Source organism: Lynx rufus, unplaced genomic scaffold, assembly GCF_022079265.1.
Source record: "Lynx rufus isolate CCGP_SWC_20201006 ecotype Redwood Valley unplaced genomic scaffold, mLynRuf1.p SCAF_8, whole genome shotgun sequence".
Classification (NCBI taxonomy): Eukaryota; Metazoa; Chordata; class Mammalia; order Carnivora; family Felidae; genus Lynx; species Lynx rufus.
The window spans coordinates 118,384,198-118,410,304 of NW_025814896.1; the positions used below are offsets into that span (position 1 = coordinate 118,384,198).

General features: G+C 42.2%; 1 protein-coding gene across 2 annotated transcripts in view; it reads right to left on the minus strand.

The window, feature by feature from the left end:
- Nucleotides 1-26,107, minus strand: part of BABAM2 (BRISC and BRCA1 A complex member 2) — a 400,562-nt gene that overhangs the window by 176,939 nt on the left and 197,516 nt on the right. For both annotated transcript variants that reach the window (XM_047069871.1, XM_047069870.1), the window contains exon 7: nt 6,703-6,812. In XM_047069871.1, the coding sequence (XP_046925827.1) occupies nt 6,703-6,812 (110 nt within the window). The remainder of the gene's footprint in view (nt 1-6,702; nt 6,813-26,107) is intronic.

Consider the following 26,107-nt stretch of genomic DNA (forward strand, 5'->3'; position numbering starts at 1 on the left):
GAGACACAGAATCCGAAGCAGGCCCCAGGCTCTGAGCCGTCAGCACAGAGCCTGATGTGGGGCCCAAAACCACGAACCGCAAGATCACAACACGATCTAAAGTCAGATGCTCAACCGACTGAGCCACCCAGGCCCCCCTGATTTATCTGAATTTAATCCATAATTTCATTAAATGTCACCCATAATTCTAAGTAGTAGTATTGTAATTTTCAGCTCTTCCCTACCCTTTTCCTAGGCCCTTTAGCCAAGTTTCAGTTTAGCCCAGCCTTTGTGGATTCCAAGCTATCCAAATGTTCCAAATGACCATGTCTGTGGCCAGGTTCACTGTGGGGTAAAGGCAGGGAAAAAGGAGGCTGGAAAGGCCACAACAGGAGTAGATGACAGGGCACATAAGATCAAAAGCACATTTACCACCTTCAGGACTCAGCTGTTAAGCCACTCCTACGAAATAAAGCTCCACCTCTAGGAAACAGGGGTCCATAAGGGAAACAAGCTTGCTGGCTGGGCCAGAAGACACATGGCCTTAGGAGACCACTCGCATCTGTAGCACAGGGATCCAACAAGTTCAAAGCCTTCTGACCCACCAGGGAGTCCAGTCAGAGGGAACTGTGGCTGAGCTCTGGCATGGCCTGAGGGCAGGGCGAGCTTGGCAGAACATGGGCTGTGGCTCACCAGCCCTCAATGGATGGCAGCAGAGACGCAGCCTTAAGGAGTTTACAGTCCAGGGCAACAATATAACAACAGAGGCAAAAACATAAGAAGGAAAAGTGCAGTCTTGCTGGGGAGGCAGGTGGTGGTGACTTTCGGGACTGAGAAGATATATGACGATAGACAAAACTGTGACAGATTCTACAGGAGAGGAAATAGAATTCAATGATCTCATAGAAGAAGCAGCCCAAGCAAAGGTATGGAAGTGAAATAAGGTGTGTCCACAGGAAATCCCAGAAAACGGTTTGGCTTGAACAATGGGATACATACAGAACCCAGATTGGGGCAGAAAGGTCAGCTGGGATGACAACAGAAAATGCTTTGGATGTCAAATTGAGAGATGTGTACTTAATTCAGTTGGTGACAGGGGCCACTGATGGTGATGAGCAAGGAAAGAACATTACATTATCAGAACTTTCTTCAGGAAGACAGTGACAGCTCTGTGCTGGATAAACTAACATAGGAAGAAAGGTTAAAAGGCCATCAGGAGACATAGCAACTGAAGGACTGAACTAAGAAACGCCAGTAGGAATGACAAGAAGGACAGATACAACGGAGAGAGGATTTCCAGTACAAAACAGGGGTTGGCTGATGCCTTTCAGATGCAGCATCTGGGCACCTCAGAAACAGAATGTCCTGAACAGAAGCAGGGCTGTGAGGAAGGAACCTGAGTTCACTGGAGGAATGAGGAGTCTGGCTGCAGACACTTCCAATTTCAGGGTCAACTGAACACACAGACAGATATGTCTATCAAGTGGCTGGGAAGGCAAATCTGCAAGCAGGGAGAAGAGCTGGGATTAGAAATGGGGACTGAGGGGAGTCCGGGTGGCTCAGGTGGTTAAGCATCCAACTCTTGATCTCGGCTCAGGTCATGATCTCACGGTGCATGGGACTGAGCCCCACGTTGGGCTCTGCACTGGCAGTGCGGATCCTGCTCGGGATTCTCTCTCTCCCTCTCTCTCTCTACTCCTCGCCAGCTTGCGTGCACACTCTCTCTCTTAAAATAAATAAACTTTAAAAAAAAAAAAAGAAAGAAATGGGGACTTAGGGGAACATCCACAGAGAGGTAAGGCTCTGGGGATGAAATCACGGGATATAGAGGAATATAATATAGAGGAAAAGAGATGTATTCTGGAACACGTTAGCAATATTATCGTCAGGATCTGATGGGATGGTACAGTGAAAGTGGTTTAAACATTTTAAAGTACTAAACAAATACATTTTTATTATTGTTACAGTAGCATATGTTTAATCTCTAGAAAAGCCATATTACGTCAGAAGAGCCAGGCTTCCCAAAATCTTCCACAAAGTCCCCTCTCCACCAAGTCCAATGGAAATGTGCCCTCCTCCCGCCTTGGACTCTCACAGTACTTAAAAAGTCTATTTCTGGTATTTAGACGTTCCAGCAGCATGACCTGGGCACCCCCCATGTGCCAACACTACGGGAGCTGCTTTCATACACGCCCCCTTGGAGGAGACGAAACAGAAAGTTAGGAGTTACCTGCCTTTGCAGAGGAGGAAATGAGTGAGGCTCAAAAAGGCTAAGTATCTTCAGCCAGGCCACCAGCTAGTGAGTAGAGGAACCGAGAGCTTCTGATGCCAAAGTGCATCGTGCCTTTTCTACTAAAACACATGTTGGAACTTGCCGTATTTGTTCTTATTTCCCTTATAATCTGTAAGCAAACGAAGGGACGAGCCACATCTCACTTATCTTGCTATCCTCTGAAGCACCCAGCCAAGGGCCTGACGCCTGGTCAAGTCCTCACTGTGCTTTCGCGGCCTGAAAGAATCAATGCGTGGATCCTTGCAGGCACACAGGCCTCCCTAATGGGGAGTGTTTGTGGGCTGGTAAGCTTTGAGTACTTACTTCTAAGGCGGACTGTAACTTAACAACAAAAAGTTCTAAAAACAAATTCTGTACTTGTGAAAGATGCCACCTGGTCTGCCTCAGGGGCTGAAATCCTCTTTTTATGCACCGAGTGGGAACAGCACAGGGAGTGACAAGCTGGTTTTCTTCAAACCACTCCCACCAACTGGCTCAAGCCAAAAAATGGGCCCACACCTTTCGGCAAAGAGAATTGGGCAGCCTCTGCCGCCCGTTTAACCCTTGCTGTCGCTGCTGGGAGCCGGCAGCGTGAGGAGGAGGGAAAGGTGGAACAGATTGGTGCCGGCTCCGAGGATGTAACTTCACACGTCCAGCTTTTCTGCCAGGAAAAAAAGGCAACTGGTTTAGAAAGCACGTTCCTTCCCCTCTCTTCATCTTCAACCAAAGTCTACTTTGCATAACTGACCACTAGCTTTTTTGTTCTGTTTTGTTTAAGGAACAGTACTTAGTGTCTCATTTAACTGATTGGTCTGGGTTCCTGGGAAAACAAATGTATAGATAGAGAGCCTGAAATATGCGTATTTCATAAATGTCCCGTGTGCGAGAAGAACACGAAGTTCTCGGAAGGTTTACTTTTGCAAGCCATATACGTGTGCGGTGGGAGATCAGGAAACAACATATACGTGCGCGGTGGGAGATCAGGAAACAACATACATCTAAACACCATAAAGGCGTGCAGTCATGTTCCAGTGCTGCCAGAAACACCAGACCGCTCTTCCAGGCCTTGGGCAAAAAGACAGGCTTCTGAAGTGGGATTGCATTTCAGAGCCTCATTAATTATAATACACTCAGGAAGTTTTCCACCCGATGTCTCTGACAGATGTTCCCTTTTGTGGGGATTGTCTAACGTGGGGCCATTTGGGAACCATGTCCCTAGAAATCTTTAGGGTACAGCAAACTGATCCCTTTTCGCACATATGAAGACAAGACCCAAAGAGGCCTTTCCCTTTTCTAAGACTAGTTAGTGTAAGCACAGTGTCCCTGCCCATTGCATGCAGGGGCAGAGGGACATCAGCCAGACTGAAAGGCACTATGTCCCAGGCTCAACGTATCTTTCCAGGCCCACAGAGTGGTAAGAATGCAAGTCTCTTCTTGCCAATTTTTACCTAATGTGGACCAGGCCACTGGTCCTGCCCAGATCCGTGTCTGTCACACGCACTGCATGGGGCTTGGGACTTCCTAGAAAGAACCATAGCAGCAGCCAAAAGGAGTAACAAACCTCAGCTCAGGGCGAGCGTCTGGCACCGGTTCTGGGCGGGTCCACACGGGATGCTTTCCTCATGACTCCTGAGAGCACTCTCCAAGTCCGAGGCCATACTTAATGTTTGGACGGCTCAGAGTTGACAGGATGGTACGAACCATGGAAAACTAACGAGAGCTTCACACAGTATCGAAGACCAGTACCAACCTCTCCTCGTTCAGTTCTTAAAATCTATCCTACGATGCTGGCCTTACTGAAATGACACCACTTCTGTTCTATGTGTACTGTCAACTCTGCAAGAGTTAACCAAAGATATTAAAAACTTTAAGTAACAATGGAAGCCCTCAGAAAGTCATACCACAATTTGACCACTTTCCATTTTAACCTTTTTCTAAAAAACTCATTTTTAAAACTTCTACTCAAGGATGTCAGAACTTTTGGCAGTTTTCAATGGTATTACGAAGGCAGTTCTACTAAGTTAATCTGTATCAACTGGAAAAAAATGTAAGAGCTCTCAGTGTAGCATTTTCCATTTTTCTTGTAAGAATTACATGTTGAGCCTTTAAAATACTGCCAACCAGGCTACTGTTCCCCATGTGCCACCTTTCTGTAAAACCATTAATGAAACGAAAAGACTTGTTCCTGCCCTTGAGTAACTTGCAGTTTAGCAAAAGATGGGAAAACAAATACACATCACTAACTAAATCTGTGTTGAGCAGATTCTAATGGGTATAAATTCAGTATTCTAAGAGTTCAGGGAATGGCCAGAGAAGGCAGCCCAATGGTGCTCAGGAAAAATGGTACAGACGGCATTTGGAGAGGTCTATTTCAACAGAAAAAGGGTGTTAGAGAAGACACTGTACATGGAGGTAATAGCTTTAGCAAAGGCACATGGCCGGGAGTGCACAGTAAGCTAAGAGAAGTTCAAGTGAGTTCAGTCAGTGGAGCGTCTGGGTGGCTCAGTCAGTTGAGCGTCTGACTCTCGATTTCGGCTGATGTCATGATCTCACAGTTCTGTGAGTTCAAGCCCACATCCGGCTGTGCACTGATGGTGCAGAGCCTCCTTGGGATTCTCTCTCTCTCTCTCTCTCTCTCTCTCCCCCTCTCTCTCTGCCCCTCCCCCACTCACACATGCAGAAAGCTAGATTTTAGAGGAATTAACTTTTAAAATATAACCTTCACTGATAATTCATCACATCATATCTTAGATTTTAGAGGGAGAAATATTTTATTAGCAAGTTTATTTGCAAACGGGTACAGTAACTTAAAAGAAAAGTAATGTAGGTGTTGGGAAAATCATTCTTCTGAGCTGGCAAATTCCTGTCTGCAGCTTAACTGATAGATTCTTATTACCTACATCTTGCGATTGTTTCATTGAGATCTCTTTTCTCATCACCAAAATACCCTCTGAATTTAACTTAGCATGTACATACAGAGTGACTACTTTATAGCTGGTATCTGCTCATTTATTACCCATCCTCTCCTTTTCGGCCCCAACTTGTCCTAACCACGCACTCTCACTCACTCATTCTTCTCTTGTGAACTGTATTGATAATCATAATAACATTAATAGCTCCCACTTGCTATAGTGCCAGGCACTGCAATTAATGCCTTAAGAACAGTGTTTAATATAATCCTCAAAATATCACTCTGAAATAGGTATCGCCATCCCTATATGGAGGCAAGTTCAAAGGTGCAAAATATTCTGCCAACTGGTAAGTGGCATGACCTGGGTTTAAAGCAGGTATGCTTGACTCGAGAGCCCTTGCCTATTGGCAGTTCACTGTACTGCCTCCAACATTCTTTGGCCTCTTACCAACGTGGGTTAGTATTTTCGATTACAAGTTAAAACATTCAGTGAACACCTGCTACTGTAAAATCCTGTCTTAGGTGCTCTCAGTGGTATATAAATAAATGAGAGCATGCCTGATGCTCACAGTCATCCGTATTTGAGTAGAAACACCTGTATCTTGTATCAGTGTGTAAGATAGGATGGCCATGATTCATGAAGTAGAGCAACGAGGGCCAGAGGGGTAAAAATGACTCAGTATATGAATGCTGGATGGCGACCACATCTCACAGACAGAAATCTGCCAACCCTGACTGACTTTTAATAATACATTTCAATCAGAGTCTGTTAAAAACTCTCTCTGCTGATGAGAAATCTATCCTGTCAGAAGTTTCCAACCAAATCTGCTTACAATCTATTTTCAATGAGCCTCAGCTTCCTTTGAAGTAGAATAAGCTTCTGAAGCATGTGAGCCAACAATAAGCACATTGTGAGGCCAGTCCTTGTAAAATTCATTCCCGACGAGTAAAGTTACTTAGTTAAAACACAAATGTGCTATCAAACTACTTGTACCACAGAGCCTGAAAGTTGTGTAAAATGACACAGCGCTATTTAGACACAGAAAAGTAATTCAAACGTGTCATCTTCTTAAGCTATCTGCTTTTAGTATTACCTTTATTAACTTCTGAATATGTTTTTGCTTAATATTTTCAGGAGACGAGTTACATTTTTACCAATAACTATATTAGTACAAAAACGTAAGAAACTGGATAGGATGCTGTTCAGTAGTCCTCTTTAGGCTATAACCATATGTACCCAGGGAACATTTGGAAGGAGTCGCAATTTCGGATTCAGTCTGCCTACTCATCTCTCTCTACAAAGGTACAGTATTCATATCACAAGTTGCACAACTAAGACTCATCCAAAGATTGCAGTGGCAGATACTGACTACATTTACTCTGCAATCTAACCTCCTGATACGAGTCATGTTTAAGGAAACAGAAGTCAGTAAAGAGAAATCATTTTAAGAGTTCCAAAGGGGCAAAAGAATTAGCGAGACATGTTTGGCTAACAGGGAGAAACACCAGGCTGCGGAAAATTAATGGCATTGATACTTACTGTTCAATTCGGGGTGACAAGTACAGCTTGGGATACACCTGAGTGGCTTCAGTGTCCTCAAAACTGACAGAAAGGAGGGCCACATCTTCTCCAGGGTCTTCGTTTACATCCTTGAGTAGGGAGTGAAAAACACGATGTCATCAGTGCCTACTCTTGGAACATCTTCCTGGTGCTGAGCTCACAGCCCACTGGCATTGAGGCCACAGCGTGTGGGTTACCTGGATTCGGATTAAGCAGCTTTGTACATCCTTCACCATGTGCCAGTCACTCCCCTAGAGTGATGGCTCTCAGCCTTTCTGATCAAAGCCCACCATGGTGAGGAAAAGACTCCCACCTTCTCATTTGTTCCCACATTCCAAGAGGGGAAAAGTGAATCTGGTGATAACCAAGAATTAGTCAAAAACATAGCTAAAAAGTCATAGTAAACATTTTGCTAAAAATATGTGTAACAGCTCATAATTCCTACAATACACGTAGATGGCTTGTAATTTTCTTTTTATAGGAAAAACAGGAGTTATGAACATGATTTATATCATAAGACCACAACAAAATCTTAAAATGCCCAGTAATTTTATTGTATATACCTTGGTAGTATGTCGTAAGTTATTTAAATAGCAAAAGTTCCCAAGAAACACATCACTATGAACTGTGCCACCATACAAGCAAATGGCAGGGGGTTACATACGCATCTCCTTTGCAAAACGATTATGGATGATTCATACATGAACCACAAGACTTGCATATTTTAAAAGCCTGGTTATAAGAATAATATAAGACAAAAACACTGTTGATCCAAATATGCACCAAGAAACACTGAGAGGTTAACAACCCACAATAAACAAAACTGATAATGATAAAGCTAAACTTCCTGTAATTTATAATCAAAAAGCAAGAATAGTGATAATTGAATGTCATAACCAACTCAATCCAACACTGATGAAGTGTCCTGACTCAAAACTGTGGGTTTTACAGATTTGCGATTATTGCCAAGCACCAAGTGTTTGCCAGACTTCTGAATAAACTACTGAATTAGAATAAACTCTAGTAGCATGCTGGTTTTACTTCGTGAATATCAGATTTTAGTAACCCTTGACAATTTTACTTTTGGTTGGTATTGGCTCTAAGTCAAATACAAATTTTTTAAAAACTTAATAGGATTACACATCTTTCACCCATAAGGACTGGTAAGAACTGGCCTGTATTTCTGGATTGGTTCAAGGTCCTCTGGAGGGCTCAGCAGCCATCCTAGGAGGGTCCCAAACTAGACTTCGAGAATTACTGCCCATGAGCATTGAGAACCTCAGATATGATGTCCTTCCTTCGGTCCTAAACTAACCTTACCCCTTCCTTTCCTGCATCGTGGGGAGCTGGTCATCTCACCCAGCCAGCTCAGCTCTGACATCATCCTTGCTCTGCCTTTTATTGTGCCTACAGTATGCACGTGTGGCAGGGATACAAAGGGACAAGAACCAGAAGTCTCTCCCATTTAGAATAAGAATTTTAAAAAAGAAAGAAAAGAACCGTGCTGGTCTCTACCATACAACATACAACCCCTTGCATTCTCTCCTCTCTCTCCTCTCTCCTCTCCATCACAGACTGCTTGAAGGAATGGTCTGCACTCCTGGTCTCTACTCCCTTCCCTCCCACTCATCCCTTAGCACATGAGATTAACCTTCTGACCTCCCCCCACCCCCCAGCCCATCAAGACTGCCCCCACCAAGGCATCCACGAAACACAGCAAATGCTTCTCTGGCCTTATCTTACTTGATCTCCAAACAGTATTTGACATGGATGATGTCTTTTCCTCTGGAAATACTCAGTTTCTTACTTGTAAGAAACTATGCTCTCCTGATTTTCTATCTCTGTGACACGCCCCCCTCCCTTTTCATTCTTCTTCTTTTTTTTTTTTTTCCTCTTTTACTTCCCAGTTGTTTTTTGGTTTTACATTACAAAATTTAGGCTTGTTGTAACAAGTCAAGCCATACAGAAGTTTAGAAAGAAGAAAGCTCTTCTACCCTCCCTTTTAAAGGTGACCGATACTAGCTGTGTATGTGGCCTCAAACAGCTTTTTCTAGGCGCACAAAAACATACACACATACATACACGTGCAAATAAATAGCTCTTTAACCTTCTGTTTTGTTTCCCTTAATGGAATTGTATTACACCTATCACTCTACCAACTGCTTCCCAAATAGCCACATAATATTCCATGGCATGGATTTCGTTCTTTTTTTTTTTAACCATTCCCCTAGCAACAGACATTCAGGTTGTCTGTACTTCTTAGCCATTTGACAGTGTTACAATAAATATCCTCGGATAAAGATATGTATATTCTTTTCCAGTGGGACATATATTTCTGAATTAAGAACTAAAACCGAGTTTGTTGGATCAAAGGTTATGAACATTTTACACTTTAACAGTGTAGGGTTATTTTTCTAAAATCTGTACAGCAATTTACATTTGGACCAGGAATTTGCATCAGCATGAGAGAGAGAACCTGTTTCTGCTCATCCTGAATAACCTGATAATACTAGCTGTTGTCACTCTTCAATTTAATGTTGGCGGTCTGACTGCCAGAAAATGGTAGCTCAGCTGAGATTCAATGACTAAAGATGAGCAACTTTTTACTTGCTTACTGGTCATTTCTTCTGATCAAATCCTTTGCCCATTTTGCTTAAAGACTCTTGGACTTTTCTTGTTATTGGTGTCTGTTAGGTTCGTTAACCCTTGTCTATCACATGTGTTATAAATATTTTCTCTCAGCCCAGCTTTTGACATTTTACTTTGTCTAGGGACTCACAACAGCACAGAAAATATAGCTTTCTTTTTTAAATTTTTTTCTTTAATGTTTATTATTTTTGAGACAGAGAGAGAGAGACAGCATGAGTGGGGCAGGGGCAGAGAGAGAGGGGGAGACACAGAATCTGAAGCAGGTTCCAGGCTCCAAGCTGTCAGCACGAGCCCGACATGGGGCTCAAACTCACGGACTGTGAGATTGTGACCTGAGCTGAAGTCAGATGCTTAACTGACTAAGCCACGCAGGCGCCCCTGAGAAAACTGAGCTTTCTACAGAGTTAAATCTGGTCAGCAACTCTGAGGTTATATAACTATTTCCCTAGCATTTCATCTAACATTGTATTTTTACATGTAGATTTGTAATACCTCTGGAATGTAGTTTTAGGTAGTATGACTTAGGAAGTATGTAAGAGGAGGACCTCAGCACAGTGCCCAGAACATAGAAATCACTCGATGTTTGCTAAATGAGTACAGCAGTAAACAAATTAATGTTAACTTCTAACCTTTATTCTCCACACCTAGCGGTTTTCAGGAACCAGCTTTACAAACGTTTCACCAGTGATATCTGGAAACTCAGTACTGACTCCCTGCTCCTGTCCCCCATAATATACCGAGGTCCCTAGAACTAGTGGTTTCAAAAGGAAAATCAAGATTGGGAATCTGAAATTATCTATCATTACTAACTCTTTTACAGATGATAAAGTATTCAACCTTGAATATTCCTTTCTGTAAAATGAGGATGGAAATTTTAAAAAATACAGTCGCAACAAACAGAAACTATGTAATTATATAATACAACCCTAAAACTCATAAAATATCTAAAACTAAAGTTGAAGCTGAAAAAATTCACATTCAGAGAGACATTCATTTTATGATCTAAGTATACGAGTAGTTCTCTTTAGAGTTAGATTGTTCACCTCAAAGTAAGATGATAAAAAAAGAACTAACATTGATTGTCAGATATCTTCCCTCAGTGACTGCATTTCCCTGTTAAAGGTCAAGGCTCTAACTACAAGTCACAAAACCTGGTTAAAAAACAAAACAAAACAAAACAAGACACTGCAAAAAACTAGGGACAACTGAAACCCTTTTTAATTAGCAGCTTCACTCCATACACCTATGGATAATTTATAATTATTTCTCTTTCCTACTCTCTAACTTCTCATTTCACTGCTCTATTTAAGCAAAAAACAAAAATGCTCGGAGACAGTCCTCTAAACAAATGGAATGACCCCGGTTTATATAATCAACATTTATCATCTGGCATCCTGCAAAGAGTACATGAAACTGTAGTCTGAATAGGAAAATAGTTGTTTCCAGGAGTTCCTTTTATGGACTACTTTTAATATAATTTACTTGCCTTGGTGTGGCACATGAGTTTCCCCTGAATTGGTATTTGATTCCTAATGGATATCTAAGTTTGACTTGGAGTGCTTAAATAAGCCCAAAGAGTTCCAAAAATACAAATCCACACAGTACTGTTTCTAGTTTCTGCAACTCTAACAGGCTTGTACATGTGTTCCTTCCCATCTGGGGAATTAGAAAAGAAGCTCTTGTACTGTGGTTCTTAGAAGCTAACATTACAGATGATTATTGTAACCACTAATGGCAACATTTGGAAAGCAGGGGGAGGTTAGAGTGTAGTAGGGGACATTTAAAAATGCACAAGTATACACTTTCAGGGCTTTCTATCTGTACCATCTGAATCTGCAGCAGGCTAAAATGGGGGGAAAGATGTCAAATCTGCTGAAGCAAAAAAGAGAATTGCCTCCTACCTTTTATAAAAGCGTGTCAGGCGCTGACATACATATGGCGAGGCAATAATGGCCATGCTATTTTGCTGAGATTTAGCAATAGATTTGGCTCAACATTTGGCTATAGAACAGAAAGGGGTTCTTATGGCTTATAGTGAATATTCACTAGGTAGTGAGTTCCTCTCAGGCTGGGAGCTCTTCCTATTTGTTTTTATATACCCAATGTCGGAAACTGCACATACATGGCAAACTGGTTAGAAAAAAAAACTGAGTTAATGCAGGAAAGACTATAAGGATGAATAAGTAAATGACGGAGTTAAATAGAAAGTACTTTTAGTTAGACTCTCAATATTTATCTCACTTTTCCGTAAATCTATGACTACTTAAGATTTTGGTAAAGAGGGCGCCTGGGTGGCGCAGTCGGTTGAGCGTCCGACTTCAGCCAGGTCACGATCTCGCGGTCCGTGAGTTCGAGCCCCGCGTCGGGCTCTGGGCTGATGGCTCAGAGCCTGGAGCCTGTTTCCGATTCTGTGTCTCCCTCTCTCTCTCTGCCCCTCCCCCATTCATGCTCTGTCTCTCTCTGTCCCAAAAATAAATAAACGTTGAAAAAAAAATTAAAAAAAAAAAAAAAGATTTTGGTAAAGAAAACTCAAATCTGAACCATACATAAGCAAAAGATGCACCTACTAATAAGAGTTAACATTTTGTTTAGGTCATGATGACTTATTCACATAACTGTTCTCAACTGGGGCTCTTTGCAAATATCAGAAGGGGGAAGAAAAAAAAAACAATTCACCTTGGAAATGAAAGTAAACACAAGCACAATTTGTCATTATGCGGTACCCCTTTGATGCACTAATTTCCAAGTGAATCTAGAAGCCATGAAACAAGCCCCTGTATGTTGAAGGTCGGTAGAGGTACAAACTACCAATTAACTATTGCTGATAGACATTAGCCGAACAATAAATATTATAAACTGTACGTCACATAGGAAGACTGTAAAAAAGCCACTGTATTTCTCAATTCAAAAAGGCATAAGGCAAAGCTGTAACTATTACTAGCAAAACCAGTTTGCAGTCATAAGGACTATAAATAAGCCATGATACAGCATGTCAAAACCCAGATAAGAACCATTTTGAGTTCAGTTTATTTCTTTTCAGCTTATTTCTTTTTAAGAGAGAGAGAGAGAGAGAGCACAACCAGGGGAGAGGCAGAAAGTGAGGGGAAGAGAGAGAATCCCAAGCAGAGTCTTAGTGCTACCAGAGTGAGGAAGCCAAGCCAAATAGATGAGGAAGAGGAAGACGCGGGGCCACGTCTGCCCCTTTTGCCTTTCGTGTATCTCCCAAGCCTGAGCCTCCTCCTTTCCAGATGGCAGGGGGTGCAGAACCCAGGTAGAGGTTCTGAGAGCCTCGTTACAGCCTATCTCCACCAAATACTGAGTTCCTGGCTAAAAACTCCCTTGATATTTTGATATCTCTGATGAAGGTAGCACTTAAGAGAGTTATTTCCGATTTGGTTTCTCCAAATGGAAATGGGAGTAAAAAGACTCTCCCTGCGTAGTCCAGTCAAACTGGGCCACTTCCCATATATTTTGCCAGATCTTTAATTAAACCTTTTTTTTAATGTTTATTTATTCATTTTGAGAGACAGAGAGAGCACGCACACACGCAAGCAGGAGAGGGGCAGAGAGAATCCCAAGCAGGCTCCATGCGGTCAGCGTGGAGCCCATCGTGGGGCTCGAACTTAACAAACGGTGAGATGGTGACCTGAGCCAAAATCAAGAGTTGGCTGCTTAACTGACTGAGCCGCCCAGGCGCTCCTATTTTACCAGATCTTGACTGACACTTTGACATTAGCCATTCCTTTACGGAAAAGCTCTTTCTCTCCTTTTAATTGACACAGTTTTAATTTAACTCTCATTGTAAATTCACTTGCTCCATTAAGAATCCTTTCAACAGCAATGCAATCTATGTCTGCCCTTGGCAATTTCACCAGGTTGCTTCATGAACTTCCCATGTGATTTAAGCCATATGTACTTTATATTGCAAATAGATTGTGAATTTCCTGAGGGCAGGGTAGAGATCTCCTACTTCCTATTATGCATAATATTAAGACCTGATATTTATTCATTGATTACTCATTTTGTTTAGTACTTTATATGCATGACCTCACATAATCATCATACCAACCTTGAAAGGTAGGTACTATTACTATATATTTGCAAATAAAGAAACTGGGACTGAGGAAGATTAAATGGAGAAGATGAGTTTTGAACCCGTGTTTATTGACTTGAAACCTGGACTCTTAATCACAATGCTACACCCCCTGGCATGTTGCTGGGCACAAAGAATGGACTCGTATCAATGCCCAGAGAAAGGTATGAAAAACTTGAAAATCTATATGCAGAAAAGATATCAGAGATTCACTAAACACTTGTTCTCTATTTAGTGTCTAAATCCTGTATGTTCCAAAAGACCATGAGCATCTCAAGGAACCATTATGCCTTTTTTACCCAAAGAGACTACCCCACCTACACCAGGCACATAATGGGTATTCAAAACAAACTAAGAAAGGGGCACCTGGGTGGCTCAGCTGGTTAAGTGTCCCACTCTTGATTTCAGCTCAGGTCATGATCTCACGGTTCACGGGATCGAGCCCCACATCAGGCTCTGCACTGACAGCGAGGATTCTCTCATTCCTTCTCTCTGCCCCTTCCCTGCTCACGCACTCTCTCCCTCTTTCAAAATAAATAAACAAACATTTAAAAAATTTAAGGAGGGGCGCCTGGGTAGCGCAGTCGGTTAAGCGTCCGACTTCAGCCAGGTCACGATCTCACGGTCCGGGAGTTCGAGCCCCGCGTCAGGCTCTGGGCTGATGGCTCGGAGCCTGGAGCCTGTTTCCGATTCTGTGTCTCCCTCTCTCTCTGCCCCTCCCCCGTTCATGCTCTGTCTCTCTCTGTCCCAAAAATAAATAAACGTTGAAAAAAAAAATTTTAAAAAAATAAAAAAAAATTAAAAAATTTAAGGAGCATATGCTTTATGTGTTTTAATGTTTACTTTTAAAAACTATGGAGCAAGACATTAAAATCCTTAAGAGGATAAAAACTAAAAGCTATAAAGGTCACTATGCCAAATAAAATGTATTCATTTGACATCTTTACACAGACCCGGTTAAGAAGGAAGGATGCCTTCTCTAAGAACACGGATGAGGCCTGTGGATTTCTAGGCCATAATATCAACCTTCCTTCAATTATGTATGGTTAGGCACATTCTATGATTAACTAACTATACTCGGTGAAAATAGGAAGAGCTGATTGTCAGGTCAGGAAAGGAAAACTGCAATGTTCTGGAAATAGCCAGCTTGTAGAGGGTGAGCCCAGGACACCAGGACAGAGCTGCTGTCACCTACCCATGTTTTCTAAAAGTGACATCTTGAGTTCATTACTACTAGATGTCATGATACAGTATGGGGTTAGGGTTTTTTTTTTTTTTAATTTATATCTTGCTTATTATTTTCATAAACAAAGACCATTTCACTGCTCTCATTTATGCAGGAATCTGCTTGCAAAGCTGTACTTACCCTTAATATGTTGGTTATAGCTTCTGTTTATAAAGCTAAGTTGAAACACATGTTGTACAAATAAACTTTGGGAGAAAAAAGTCCTGACTCTTTTAAAAGAATAATGATCAAGATTTCACTGGTCAAGTACCATCCCATCAGTTACTATACCTAACAGATACAGCCTTGAGATCCACCAACTTTCTCTGAATAGCCACAGTGTCACTCTAAAAAGTGTGTGAAATAAAGCCTTTTCTCCAGAATAGGCCACAGAGGTGGAGGAGAGCCTCTGCAGGACAGCCAGGGTCCTCACTTGAAGCAACCAATGTTTCTTTGCTTCCGCCTCCTTCTCTCCCCACCAACATTTTCAGAGAAAGAATCTGGAGTATGGGATTTCCTCTGTTGTCCTCACAACTGTATTCTTAATGAGCCCAATAAGAAGCTGAGCTCATTTAAATAAACATCCATTTTTTGCAACTATTTTACAAATCACACTGAACCACATATTCAAACATCCCCTGAGTTGTGATTTTGCACACACCTGCTGATATAAACCTTGTGCCAGACTTTTATCCAAGAGCCCAAGAAAACAAGTTAAAAATAATAGTTTTACTAAAGCACGTGTGGAACAAATATGAACACCACATCCCCTGTATGTCTCCATACCTTAAGGAAAAGGTAGATACAGCTTTTACATAGGTTACATAGCTCTTTCTTTTAATTTTTTTTAATGTTTCTTTATTTTTGACACAGACAGATCATGAGCAGGGGAGGGGCAGAGACAGAGGGAGACACAGAATCCGAAGCAGGCTCCGGGCTCTGAGCTGTCAGCACAGGGCCCGACGCGGGGCTCGAACTCACAGACCACAAGATCATGACCTGAGCCGAAGTCGGACGCTCATCCGACTGAGCCACCCAGGTGCCTCTACATAGCTCTTTCTAAGAGAGAGAAGCACAGATTTAAAGTGGTAGCTGATACAGCGGACATCCACAATAATGCTTGCCTGGCACCGTCTCTTCTCCTGGGAAGACCCTCTCTCTTCTAGAACCAACCCTTAGTGCTCCTGACCAAGCAGCCTGTTCCTACCCCCTGGAACAGCTGATGGGTCCAGGGAGGGGCTGGTTCTTGTCTCCAGAGTTGTAAGCCTGGGGGACACCTGCGTGGCTCAGTCGGTTAAGCATCTGACTCTTGATTTAGGCTCAGGTCATGATCCCACGGTTCACGGAATCAAGCCCTGCATTGGGATTCTCTCCCTCTCTCTGCCACCCCCCTGAGTTCACTTTCTTTCTTTCTTGGTCTCTCTCTCTCTCTCTCAAAAATAAATAAATAAAATTTTTTAAAAAATTGTGAACTTGGGAGCCAAATGCAGGCCAGTCCCTCTGCAGAGGCAAAAGAAGCTGTCAGCGGTCATGTTCCCCGTACGCGGATGAGGCGAGGCTGCAGTGTGAGAGAAAAAAGCCAACGTGTGGAAAGAAGTAGGGACGAACGACAAGAGAGTCCTGGCATGGTATTCACACCCCTAGGTCCCAGGCTCTTGGTCCAGCTGTGTCCTGCTCTACTGTGCTTTGGCTACTCAACTTTCTTCCAGCTTTGGAAAGCTAACAAAATTGCCTGATCTCCTTAAGCCGGTTTGAAGTGGCTTTCCTTGACTTATAACTAACATTTTCTCTTGTCAATTATGAAGCTAATATAGATGATAACCACGGGCAAATCAATAGCTACAGAATTAAGTGCTAAAAGGAGACTCTCATCCCTGGCTTATTGGAATGCTTGTTACATACCTTGGAATGCCAGGCCCTAATCAGAACCCCTTTAGGACAAAGCCTCTTAGGACAAAGCCTCTTAGGACAAAGCTGAGTGGCATGCTTCCATACATGCCGGAAGAAAGCTCTGCTAGAGCAGTCTGCCAGCCGCACCAGGCTCTGGTTGCAGTGAGGCTACTTCTCCGGATTTAACGCTTCCCATCCTGGTGGACTTGAAACAGTCCCGTTAACCCATCCTGGGTCATGCACTCCCTGCTCTACAGACCCCTGGACCTCACCAGTGAACAGAAGGTACTGGACGTGCCAATTCTAAAGGCGGAAAATCCACAGCGGCCTGCCATTTGAATACATGGAATGCTTTGCAAGTGTGGCAGGCAACTGAACTACATAAAAATGGTGACTGTTTTTAGCGATAGAAATAAAAATTTTTTTGCAATGAGTTTACATGTTTTTGTTTTCTCCGTACGATATGCTAAATGTAGGCATTATGGAAAGCAACAGGTTTGCACAGCTTTGGCAAGTATATGTGGAAGTGCCACGCACAGACGGAGGCGTGAGGAAGGTGCTCAATAAATGTTACTTGCACTTTCCTTACTCCTTCCAGACTCTTGGCCTGATGTCATTTCCATTACCGTTACCATTACCATGCTATTCTTCCTACTATTAAAGCTACACCCTACCCCTTCCTCTCCAAGTTGCTTTGAGTTATAGGGTTTAGAGATTCCTCCCAGGTGGTTCTGCATACGAGACAGAAGGAAAAGACACCCTAGACGTGCATAACACCTTTGCACCCACCCACCCAGCAAGTCACTTGGCTCAAACTGCCTGGTGCCCATGGCAACTAGGCAAGTGGTTACTTCCAAGTTCTTTCAGCCACCTGGCACCACACCCTCATTAACTGAAGACAATCACAAACCACAGGTGTTAAAACAGAGAATGGAGCCTACTGGCGAAGTAATCAGAGATCTTCTGATGGGCATATTGGTGTTATCCACAGAATCTGAAGGGCAGAGGAGCTCTGTAAAACACTTGCGAAAAGTCTGGAGCCCTACCCCTCTAGAACTGGCCAGAGGAAAGGTTCAGGGAGGAAGCAGAGCTCTGAGAAGCAGAGTAAATAGTGCACCTTCTCCCAGCCTCCAAAGCCGGCTCGTGTCTACAGTGGCCTGGCATTCAAGCCCCTCCAAGCTCTCTTCCCCCATCCCTGCTGATACACCCTAACTGCAGCGGGTGCCCATACTCCATCCTGTCTCTCCATCCTGTCTCTACTCTGCCTCTTGATCCTGGATGCCTTTTTCTAACTCCCAACTTTTCCAACTCTACCTATTCCTTAAAGTCCCATTGGAATGCCATATCCTGCCCTGAGATGTCCTTAATCCCACCCTCCGATGTAATGGATTCTCCTCTGAAATCCTACAGGTCTTTAAGCTACCCCCTTTATATGGTAACATTCTGCTGTTTCTTTTGTATTTTAAAGTTATATACATAGGTGCTGTTATTTAACTGATTGAGTTCTTTAAGAGCAATGACTGTGCCATTCCTTTTTGTATTCCCAGTGCCTAGTACAGTGCGTACCACAAAAACAGGCACCCAATAAATATCTGATGAACAAATGAATACATATATGAAAGAGTAACTACGTATGCGTGCCACTGATCCAAACATGGGTTCCCAAGTAGATTTCCCTAGTCAAAAAGCCTATGTAGATAATTATTAACTTGACTTTCCAATATTCATCAGTGGAAGTATGTTTGGGCAGAATGAGCCGTTAACTGCTGAGTTCAGGATCACCTCAGGAATAAGAGGAAAATTCAAGTTCAAATACTAAGCAGAGAGATCAAACTCTACAGAACAGAGAAGGCAAGAAAAATACTTTTGGCATTTCTAATAAATTTCCAAACAATATACTGTGTGCTGTCACTAAGCCAATACTCATTTGTGATGTACTTAGCATGTGCAAGACACTTTGGTAAACACAATGGGGGGGAGGGGAATTGCAAGAATCAGTCCTCCACTCAAAGAGGCAGATGTAAACACACAAAGGTAAGAAAAGTTTTTTTCTTCTCCTTCAATAAGAGATCCTATAAGGTAGTGCGTGACTAATCCTCAAAAGCCCTATAAGGAAAGGCAGAAAAACTCATCAGTTGTTTCTGTGTATCAAGAATGACTCCATCCTTCCTGGCATTAGGCTTTTACAAGAGAGGAGATAGGGAAAGCAGGAAAGTAATGGGTACACCAACAGGAAAAAGGCAAAACTTCTAAAAGTGGCTCAGTGGTAACTTTCCCAGCCTGCAGCTTTGGATGTTTTTCAACAAAGACAGTTCTCCCTCTCCCGTATTTCCAACTACCTAGTTCAAAATGCATAGGGACGGAGGGCCAGTACCACACCGGACATGCAGATGAGGCACAACATTTGTGAACAGCAGGCAGCTGAAGCCTGAATGAAGGGAGCCTTGCCACTCAGGCCAAGGACATCAGCTTCACCTAGGGGACACTTAAATTCCTAGGTGATTTCTATGCAGTTTGAGTTTAAGAAGCACTGGCTAAGGGAACTGGCACTTAAGGAAAAGAAAATGCATCAGAAGATGAAGGAAGAACAGAAAAGCAATGCAGAGAGAGCCATCCTGTGATTAAACAGGAGGAGAGCACACCCTGTGATGTTTCCGCTGGACAAGGAGAGTGGAAGGTCTCTCAGACGAAGTTTAGGACTTAAAAAAAGTATCTAGACATATTCCAAAAACCCAGGGCTAAATGGAACAATGAATGATAGAGGAAGCTGAAAAGTACAAACATTCTTCTAACTGGCCACTTCCATACTGGCCACACATGCAGGAGAGAGCCGGCACTGATGAGCCTGGTCCCTTTGGGGCAATGATTATGGCGAAATGTGCTTAGGTATGATGATATGGGTGGACGGTAAACAAATCAGAAAACATTAAAGGTAAACATAGAAAGGTAAAAAGCCCCTTAGAGATAAGTTCCAGTGGTCGTTACCCTGTGTTCTAGGAAGAACTAGAGATCGTGTGTACCTTAAGACTCTGTCTGAAGAGCAGCTACTAATTCCCTGTTTTGTATACTGGGCAGTGGGAGGAAGACTGCATTTGTAACAATGTTTCCAACATATTAAAAATGTAACCTTTGATTTCAACACCCACACCTCACAGATTTACAAATGGAGAAACTGAGATAAGGGAAGTGATTTGTCTAATGTGCAGAGCTAATTAGTCACAGGGCTGAAACCAAAACCCATGACTGCTGATTTGTGCATCATGCCTTTTTTCACTCCGTCATTCTGCTATATCCAAATTTGCTTTGAAAACTCTTTGTCACTTACTAAATGAAGCTCGTGTGAACTAAAAAGGAACTGTAAGATCCCAGAGAGGAGGGAGTTACGAAGAGTGGAAAGATTCCTATGAGGAAGAATATGTTATATTAAAAGTTCCCAAAATGTAAAACTATAAATGTTGGATTTAGCATAACTATTGAGTAGGTGGCTTTGTAAGAACTTTACTAATTATAGAAGTGCTGATGACCAGATTTACAGGAACTCTAAATTGAGTTAGCCTTTATCATTGACTTGAGTTAGTGAGGAATATTCTTTAATTTCTAAACTAATAACAGGTTTACGACAGACCAATTAACGAACATTTACAGTTTGGTGCTTATGAACAGAAATTGTGACATTTCACGATGCATAAATGATGATGAAAGTACTGAAGCGTTCTAGCAAGTTGCAATTCTCCAGGGAAGCTATTAACAGCTTAACATTTTAGCTCACATTGGAATGTGGATTCAACTTACTGAAAAAAGTTTATACTAAATAAGCATGAAAGAATGCAATTAAGATAGTGGACTGGGTTGGGGGCCTTTCCCTCCTTGGGTTTCTTGGGTCTATTACTTACTGAATTAAATGTTGGCAATGTACGAGAAAATGTGTGTAACTATCCAAAACAGGTTTCATGAACTATGCTAAAAAAACCAATACAAGAGCAAAAAAACTTCCCAATGCCTCAATAAAACTAGGTTTTCCTCCCAAACAGACAGGCCATGGCTGGACCTGCTGCCTGTGCAGTGTGGACAAAATACGCTGCAGATTTTTAAAAATTTTCTTCTGTCCTCAACTACTTCCATTTCACTACTATACTGAGTATATTTTTGCAACTAACCTCGGGATTCATTCAATCATTCATTCTACAAACATGCGTTAACACCCCCCTACATGTTAGGTGCCACCTAGGAGGCACTAGGAAAAACAGCCATCAAAACTTTGACAGTCGAGTGTAAAAAAATAAATGAGTAACGTGACCATTATGTTAATATGGTTACAATAGAGGTATGTTAAAAGAGAGGTGAGCACCTTTGGCAGGGTAACAGAGGGGTCCTAAAGAGAAGGCAGAACTGATCACTGTTACAGAAGACGTTTCAAGCAGAAGATGTTTTTCGTTGGAAGGACTCCAAGTGACTGAAAGGATAAGAGAATAAGAGCATGTGGCCCATTCAGGGCACTGTTCCAGGAGGCTGAAATAGTGGCACTTGTGAAGAGAGGTTAAAGATGAAGCTGGACAGGTTTGGAGGCCCAATCGTAAACAACCCTGATGCGTTTAAGGCAAGGAGCTTGTTTTAAGAGGAATGTGAGAAGGGATTGCAAACAGGTTAATGACACAATCAGATCATTTTAGAGTATTCTAATAGCCTGAGAAAGATGGATTGAAAGGGGCAAGGCTGAATGCAGGGGAGGGGGAGGGAGGTCTACAGTGGTCCAGAACAAGAGCGAGGAGGATGTCCTCATAGAAAGGCAATTGGTGCAGGTGTCAGAGCCCGAGCAGAGTGAGGAGGGTGCCCACACAGGGGAGTGGCGGCAGCAACAACAGGAGATTGGTCACATGCAGCGGGATGGATATAATACATATGTTGTGCATTATAATACATGTAACATATGTAATATATTAAGGAATATTAAAAATAACGGGAACTGGCTCTATCGCAGTCAGAGAAGGAAGTTATAAGTATGTGTGAAGAGAAAAACAATAAACCCAGGGTACTGACCTGGAATCGCAGGTGTCTATACGAACATGGTTGTTCAATAGATACAGACAGAGAGATAATATTGAACATCAAAATAAATGATAGCAACTGACTATAGTCCATTAAATACAGAAGTTACAACTCCATACTGCTACAAATACATAAAGTTTGATGAAAATGGGATACTTATTAATATCAACGGACTGCCCCACAAAGTAGGTACCAATTACAAAGGGGGAAAAAGTAACTTCAGAGTGAACCTTACAGTCACCTCCTGAAACAGGCAGTGCATGTGAACACATCATCACTGACGAGTCAGACAGGCTGTGCCACCTTCGGGGGCCATGAGACAGAGACAGCATCGCTTCGGTGATGTTCCCGCCACAGACGCACAGGCAAAATCCAATCACGATGGAACATCAGCCAAACACAAATTGACAGACATTTTATAAGGCAATTTGCCTATAATCTGCAAAAATGTTGTAAACATCAAGGGAAAACCTAGGAAATATTAGAGACTAAAGAGCTATAACTGAATGGAACACATGATTCCAAATGGAATGTGTCTGCTATCAGGAAACCACTAGAAAAATTGGTGAAATTTCACTGGGGTCTCAGAATTGGATGGTAAGTAGTTGCGTAGCAATGTCTTCCTGATTTGTAGGACTACATTATAATTACGGCAAATATTATAATTCTGTCAGAGAATGTCCTTACTTACAAGAAATAGACACTAAAGTATTTGGAGGTGAAGGGCATCACATCAACAGCTCACCCTGAAATGATTAAAAAAAAAGAGCTTTGTACTGTTCTTATATTTCTATTATAAATTTGATATTGTTTCAAAATTGAAAAAAAAATGAAAGGAAAGAATTAGAAGATGATAAAATCCAGACTGGACTATATAAAGACCCTGTTCTCTTACTCAGGAACAAAAGGGAAGAGAGAAGCTGGAATTTTAAATCAGAAACCCATTATATATACTTCAAATTTTTATGGTACATATTTATACTTAATTGCGTAATAAAATGTGCATAATTCTCAAATCATAACATGGGTTTAGTAATTCACCCAAAACCGCTATCTTCCCCCAGTATTACTATTTTCACCAAGTTAAGGAATCTTGCTAGATTTGTCTACAGCTATCTATGTGGAATGGCTGGCCTCCACCTGATCTGGAGTCGAGATCTGATGTCTAAAATAGTTGAACCTAGGTTAGCAGTGCTCCTTACAGAAAATGTCTTAATAAGGCTTGCGTCTGGGTGCTGTGTATCACACCAAAACTGACATCACCAACAACCCTTTAAGATAGACACTGTTATCATCTCCACTTTGCAGATCTAAAGGTTTCTAAAAGAGATTAAGCAGAATGTCCAGAGTCTTCAACTAGAAAATGGAGCATTAGGACACAAATTCTGTCCTAACTCAAAGCCCATGCTTTTCCCACTGGGATCCAGGAGCTCCCTAGACACATGGCACCATGCCATTGGGAATGACAAGGAGAATGAGACCCATTTTCAGAGAACCGACCATTCCTGCCCTCCCCTTTTTTAAAAAAAAATTTTTTTTTAACGTTTATTTATTTTTGAGACAGAGAGAGACAGAGCATGAACGGGGGAGTGGCAGAGAGAGGGAGACACAGAATATGAAACAGGCTCCAGGCTCTGAGCTGTCAGCACAGAGCCCGACGCAGGGCTCGAACTCATGGACCGCGAGATCGTGACCTGAGCCGAAGTCGTTCGCTCAACCGACTGAGCCACCAAGGTGCCCCGCTGCCCTCCCCCTTTTATGCTGTAGTCGGAATCTTCCACCTCTCACCTCCTGCCATGACTCTCCTACACCGCGGTTTTCATCAAACTGAATGTAATACGTGATGAACTCAGGGACACTATTTATTCTACCTTTTCCCTCAGTGAAGAGACACTACAGCAATTCTGAAGATGTACAAATGTGCCTTAGAATATGAGGGTAAAAAGATGCTCTCTTAATGTGCTGGGCTAAATGAGCTTACTGAGTATATATTGACCATTTCATTAACTAAAATTGGAAAGAACAAATGACATAGAAGGAGTATACAGAGAATAGTATTATTTCTGAATGATCTGATGTTGGACAAGAAAGCCAAAGACCAACCCAGGAAATGTTAGGAGTGCTGGCCAGTGAACTGCTTACTCTCAAACCTCCAATGTTCCACTTGGTGGAACATGTCTCTGAGAATCTCTCCACAATCAGAGCCAGGCCCCTGACTAGAAGCAGTGGAACTGCTGCCCTCTGAAGCCTCAAAGGTTTTAATCATCTCAGTGCAGATTATGGTTCCATGATGGTTAAAAAGAAGCTGAGCACCAGATAAAGGCAGAGGAAGGAGAGTAAGATGGCACTTTACCAGGTCAATAATGAACACTCTCAGCCAAGATCACAACACAAAATATGATATATTTAAGATTTCTGTAACTCTGATTTATCCACCTGGAGCACTTGATATAAGACTGGATGGAACACTGGGCATAAGGTCTTGCTAGAATTTTGAGAAGTTTACATGTACTGAGTAAATTTTCTCCATACAACAAATATTCTAAAATGAAAGACATCATACAAGGACCTTATAATTACTTTCAAAGTTTAGGGAAAAGGAAAAAGGAAACCCTCTCCATAAAACGAACAAAACAAAACTATAGGCTTGTTTACAGATTACTCCAATTAACTCAGAAATGATTTGAACACCGAAAGTTCTAGAAAAACTCAATACCGTTGTGTTTCTTGTCGTCGATACCACGTCAAGGAGGGCAGTGGCTTTAGTTCACCTCCAACGGTCTCTCCTAAAAACTGACAGAGCCTATTCCTGGAATTGCTCTAACCTCCCCTAGAATTCCATCCTTTCACACAGAGTGATGCACGGGGAATAGTGGTAATGTGTGAGACAAGTTCAAAGATCCCAAAGTGGAAGATGTTGTTTTCCTGCATCCTACCTACTGTAACTAAAAACTGGGAATTTACTGGAATTGAAGATTTATTATGAGTCAGATGGTTGATAGCCTTTCCAACCAAAACATCTGCTCTACAAAGGCACAACTGCTACAATCCATTTCCTCTCGGACCTGGAGAATGACCAAGTTGTAGCTTGGCCCTTTCCTTAAAGACACAGGGACTTGAAATGAGAATGAAATACAAGCAGATCTCTACATCATCTTCCAACTTCCACTACTTTCTTTGATGGTATTAAAATACAATACGTAAGAGAATTAATATAATTTTTGAACAGTAAACAATTGTAGTCAGCTCAGTGGAATGACCAAAGACGTCATCAGAGCATTCACATTTACAGCAGCACAGCTGAAACTAATTCTTTCTTTGCTACTTGAGGAAAGGAGCGACATGTATTGCCCAAACACAGTGGCAAAAGGGTTTCACCATTCATTCATTCATTCATTCATTCATTTGACAAATATTTCCTGAGCACTTCTGTACGTCAGACACTATTCTAGGAACAAGTGGTGACCAAGCTGGTAGCAGCCCCTCCTCCTGGAGCTTACCTTTCAACAGGACTAATAAACAAATAAGCCAAAGCATTTCCAATTTCCAAAAGTCTATTTGTAACAGTGGGCCCCAAGATTTGTTCCAGCAACTACTAGTTTTGAGGGACCATACCCTAGAAGAGTGGTTCAAGTTCTGACATTTGTTCAAAATCATATTCCTGGACCCTACCCCTGGAGATCAGGCTTCAGTAAGTGTGGGTGGGTCAGGAATTCTGAGCTTTTTTTAACATACCGTGAGACTGAGCTGCCCAGCCAGCTTTGGGGTCTATTGCCCTAGAGTACTGATCTCCAATATTTAAAATCACATCCCCTCTCTCCCTCTCTCTCTGCCCCTCCCCCATTCACACTCTCTCTCTCTCAAAAATAAACATTAAAAACATAAAATAAAATAAAACCGCATCCCATCAGTAAACACTGAGCTCCAAGTCAATATGTCTGTATGGATTTACTTATAAGCCCTACACATCAACCTCTAACTGTTGAGTATCATGAAACACGCGCTAACTGCAGAAATTCTAAGAGGGTGGGAGAAAAACAAATATTTGTCCCAATCCGGTGGCTGCCTGCCCAGGCTGTTGCTCACTACATGGAGCACTCCAGGAGGCTTACAGGTTCCTCATATGGATGAGCAAGTAGGACAACCACAGGGGAGGCCCCATGATTCACAGCCTGGGGAGGCAGACTTTATCCCAGCCCTCACTCTGTTCCATCAGCTTGCAAAAAATATCACTTCTAGTACAGGTGAGAGAATTAGGCAGAGGAGCATGAGATTTATAATCATCTCAGTGACAGGAATTCGGGAGATCCTGCCTCACTTGACCTGCTAACATAGACCTGCCAGTTCTTGTTAACACACACTAAATAAAGTATGGAAAAACCAGACCTGGGAAATGTATAAGCTCCGTCCTAGGTGCAGCAGTTGTGAGAATCATGTGTGAATGCGTTTCTGCACATTAGATCCCAGGCAATGTGGTACAG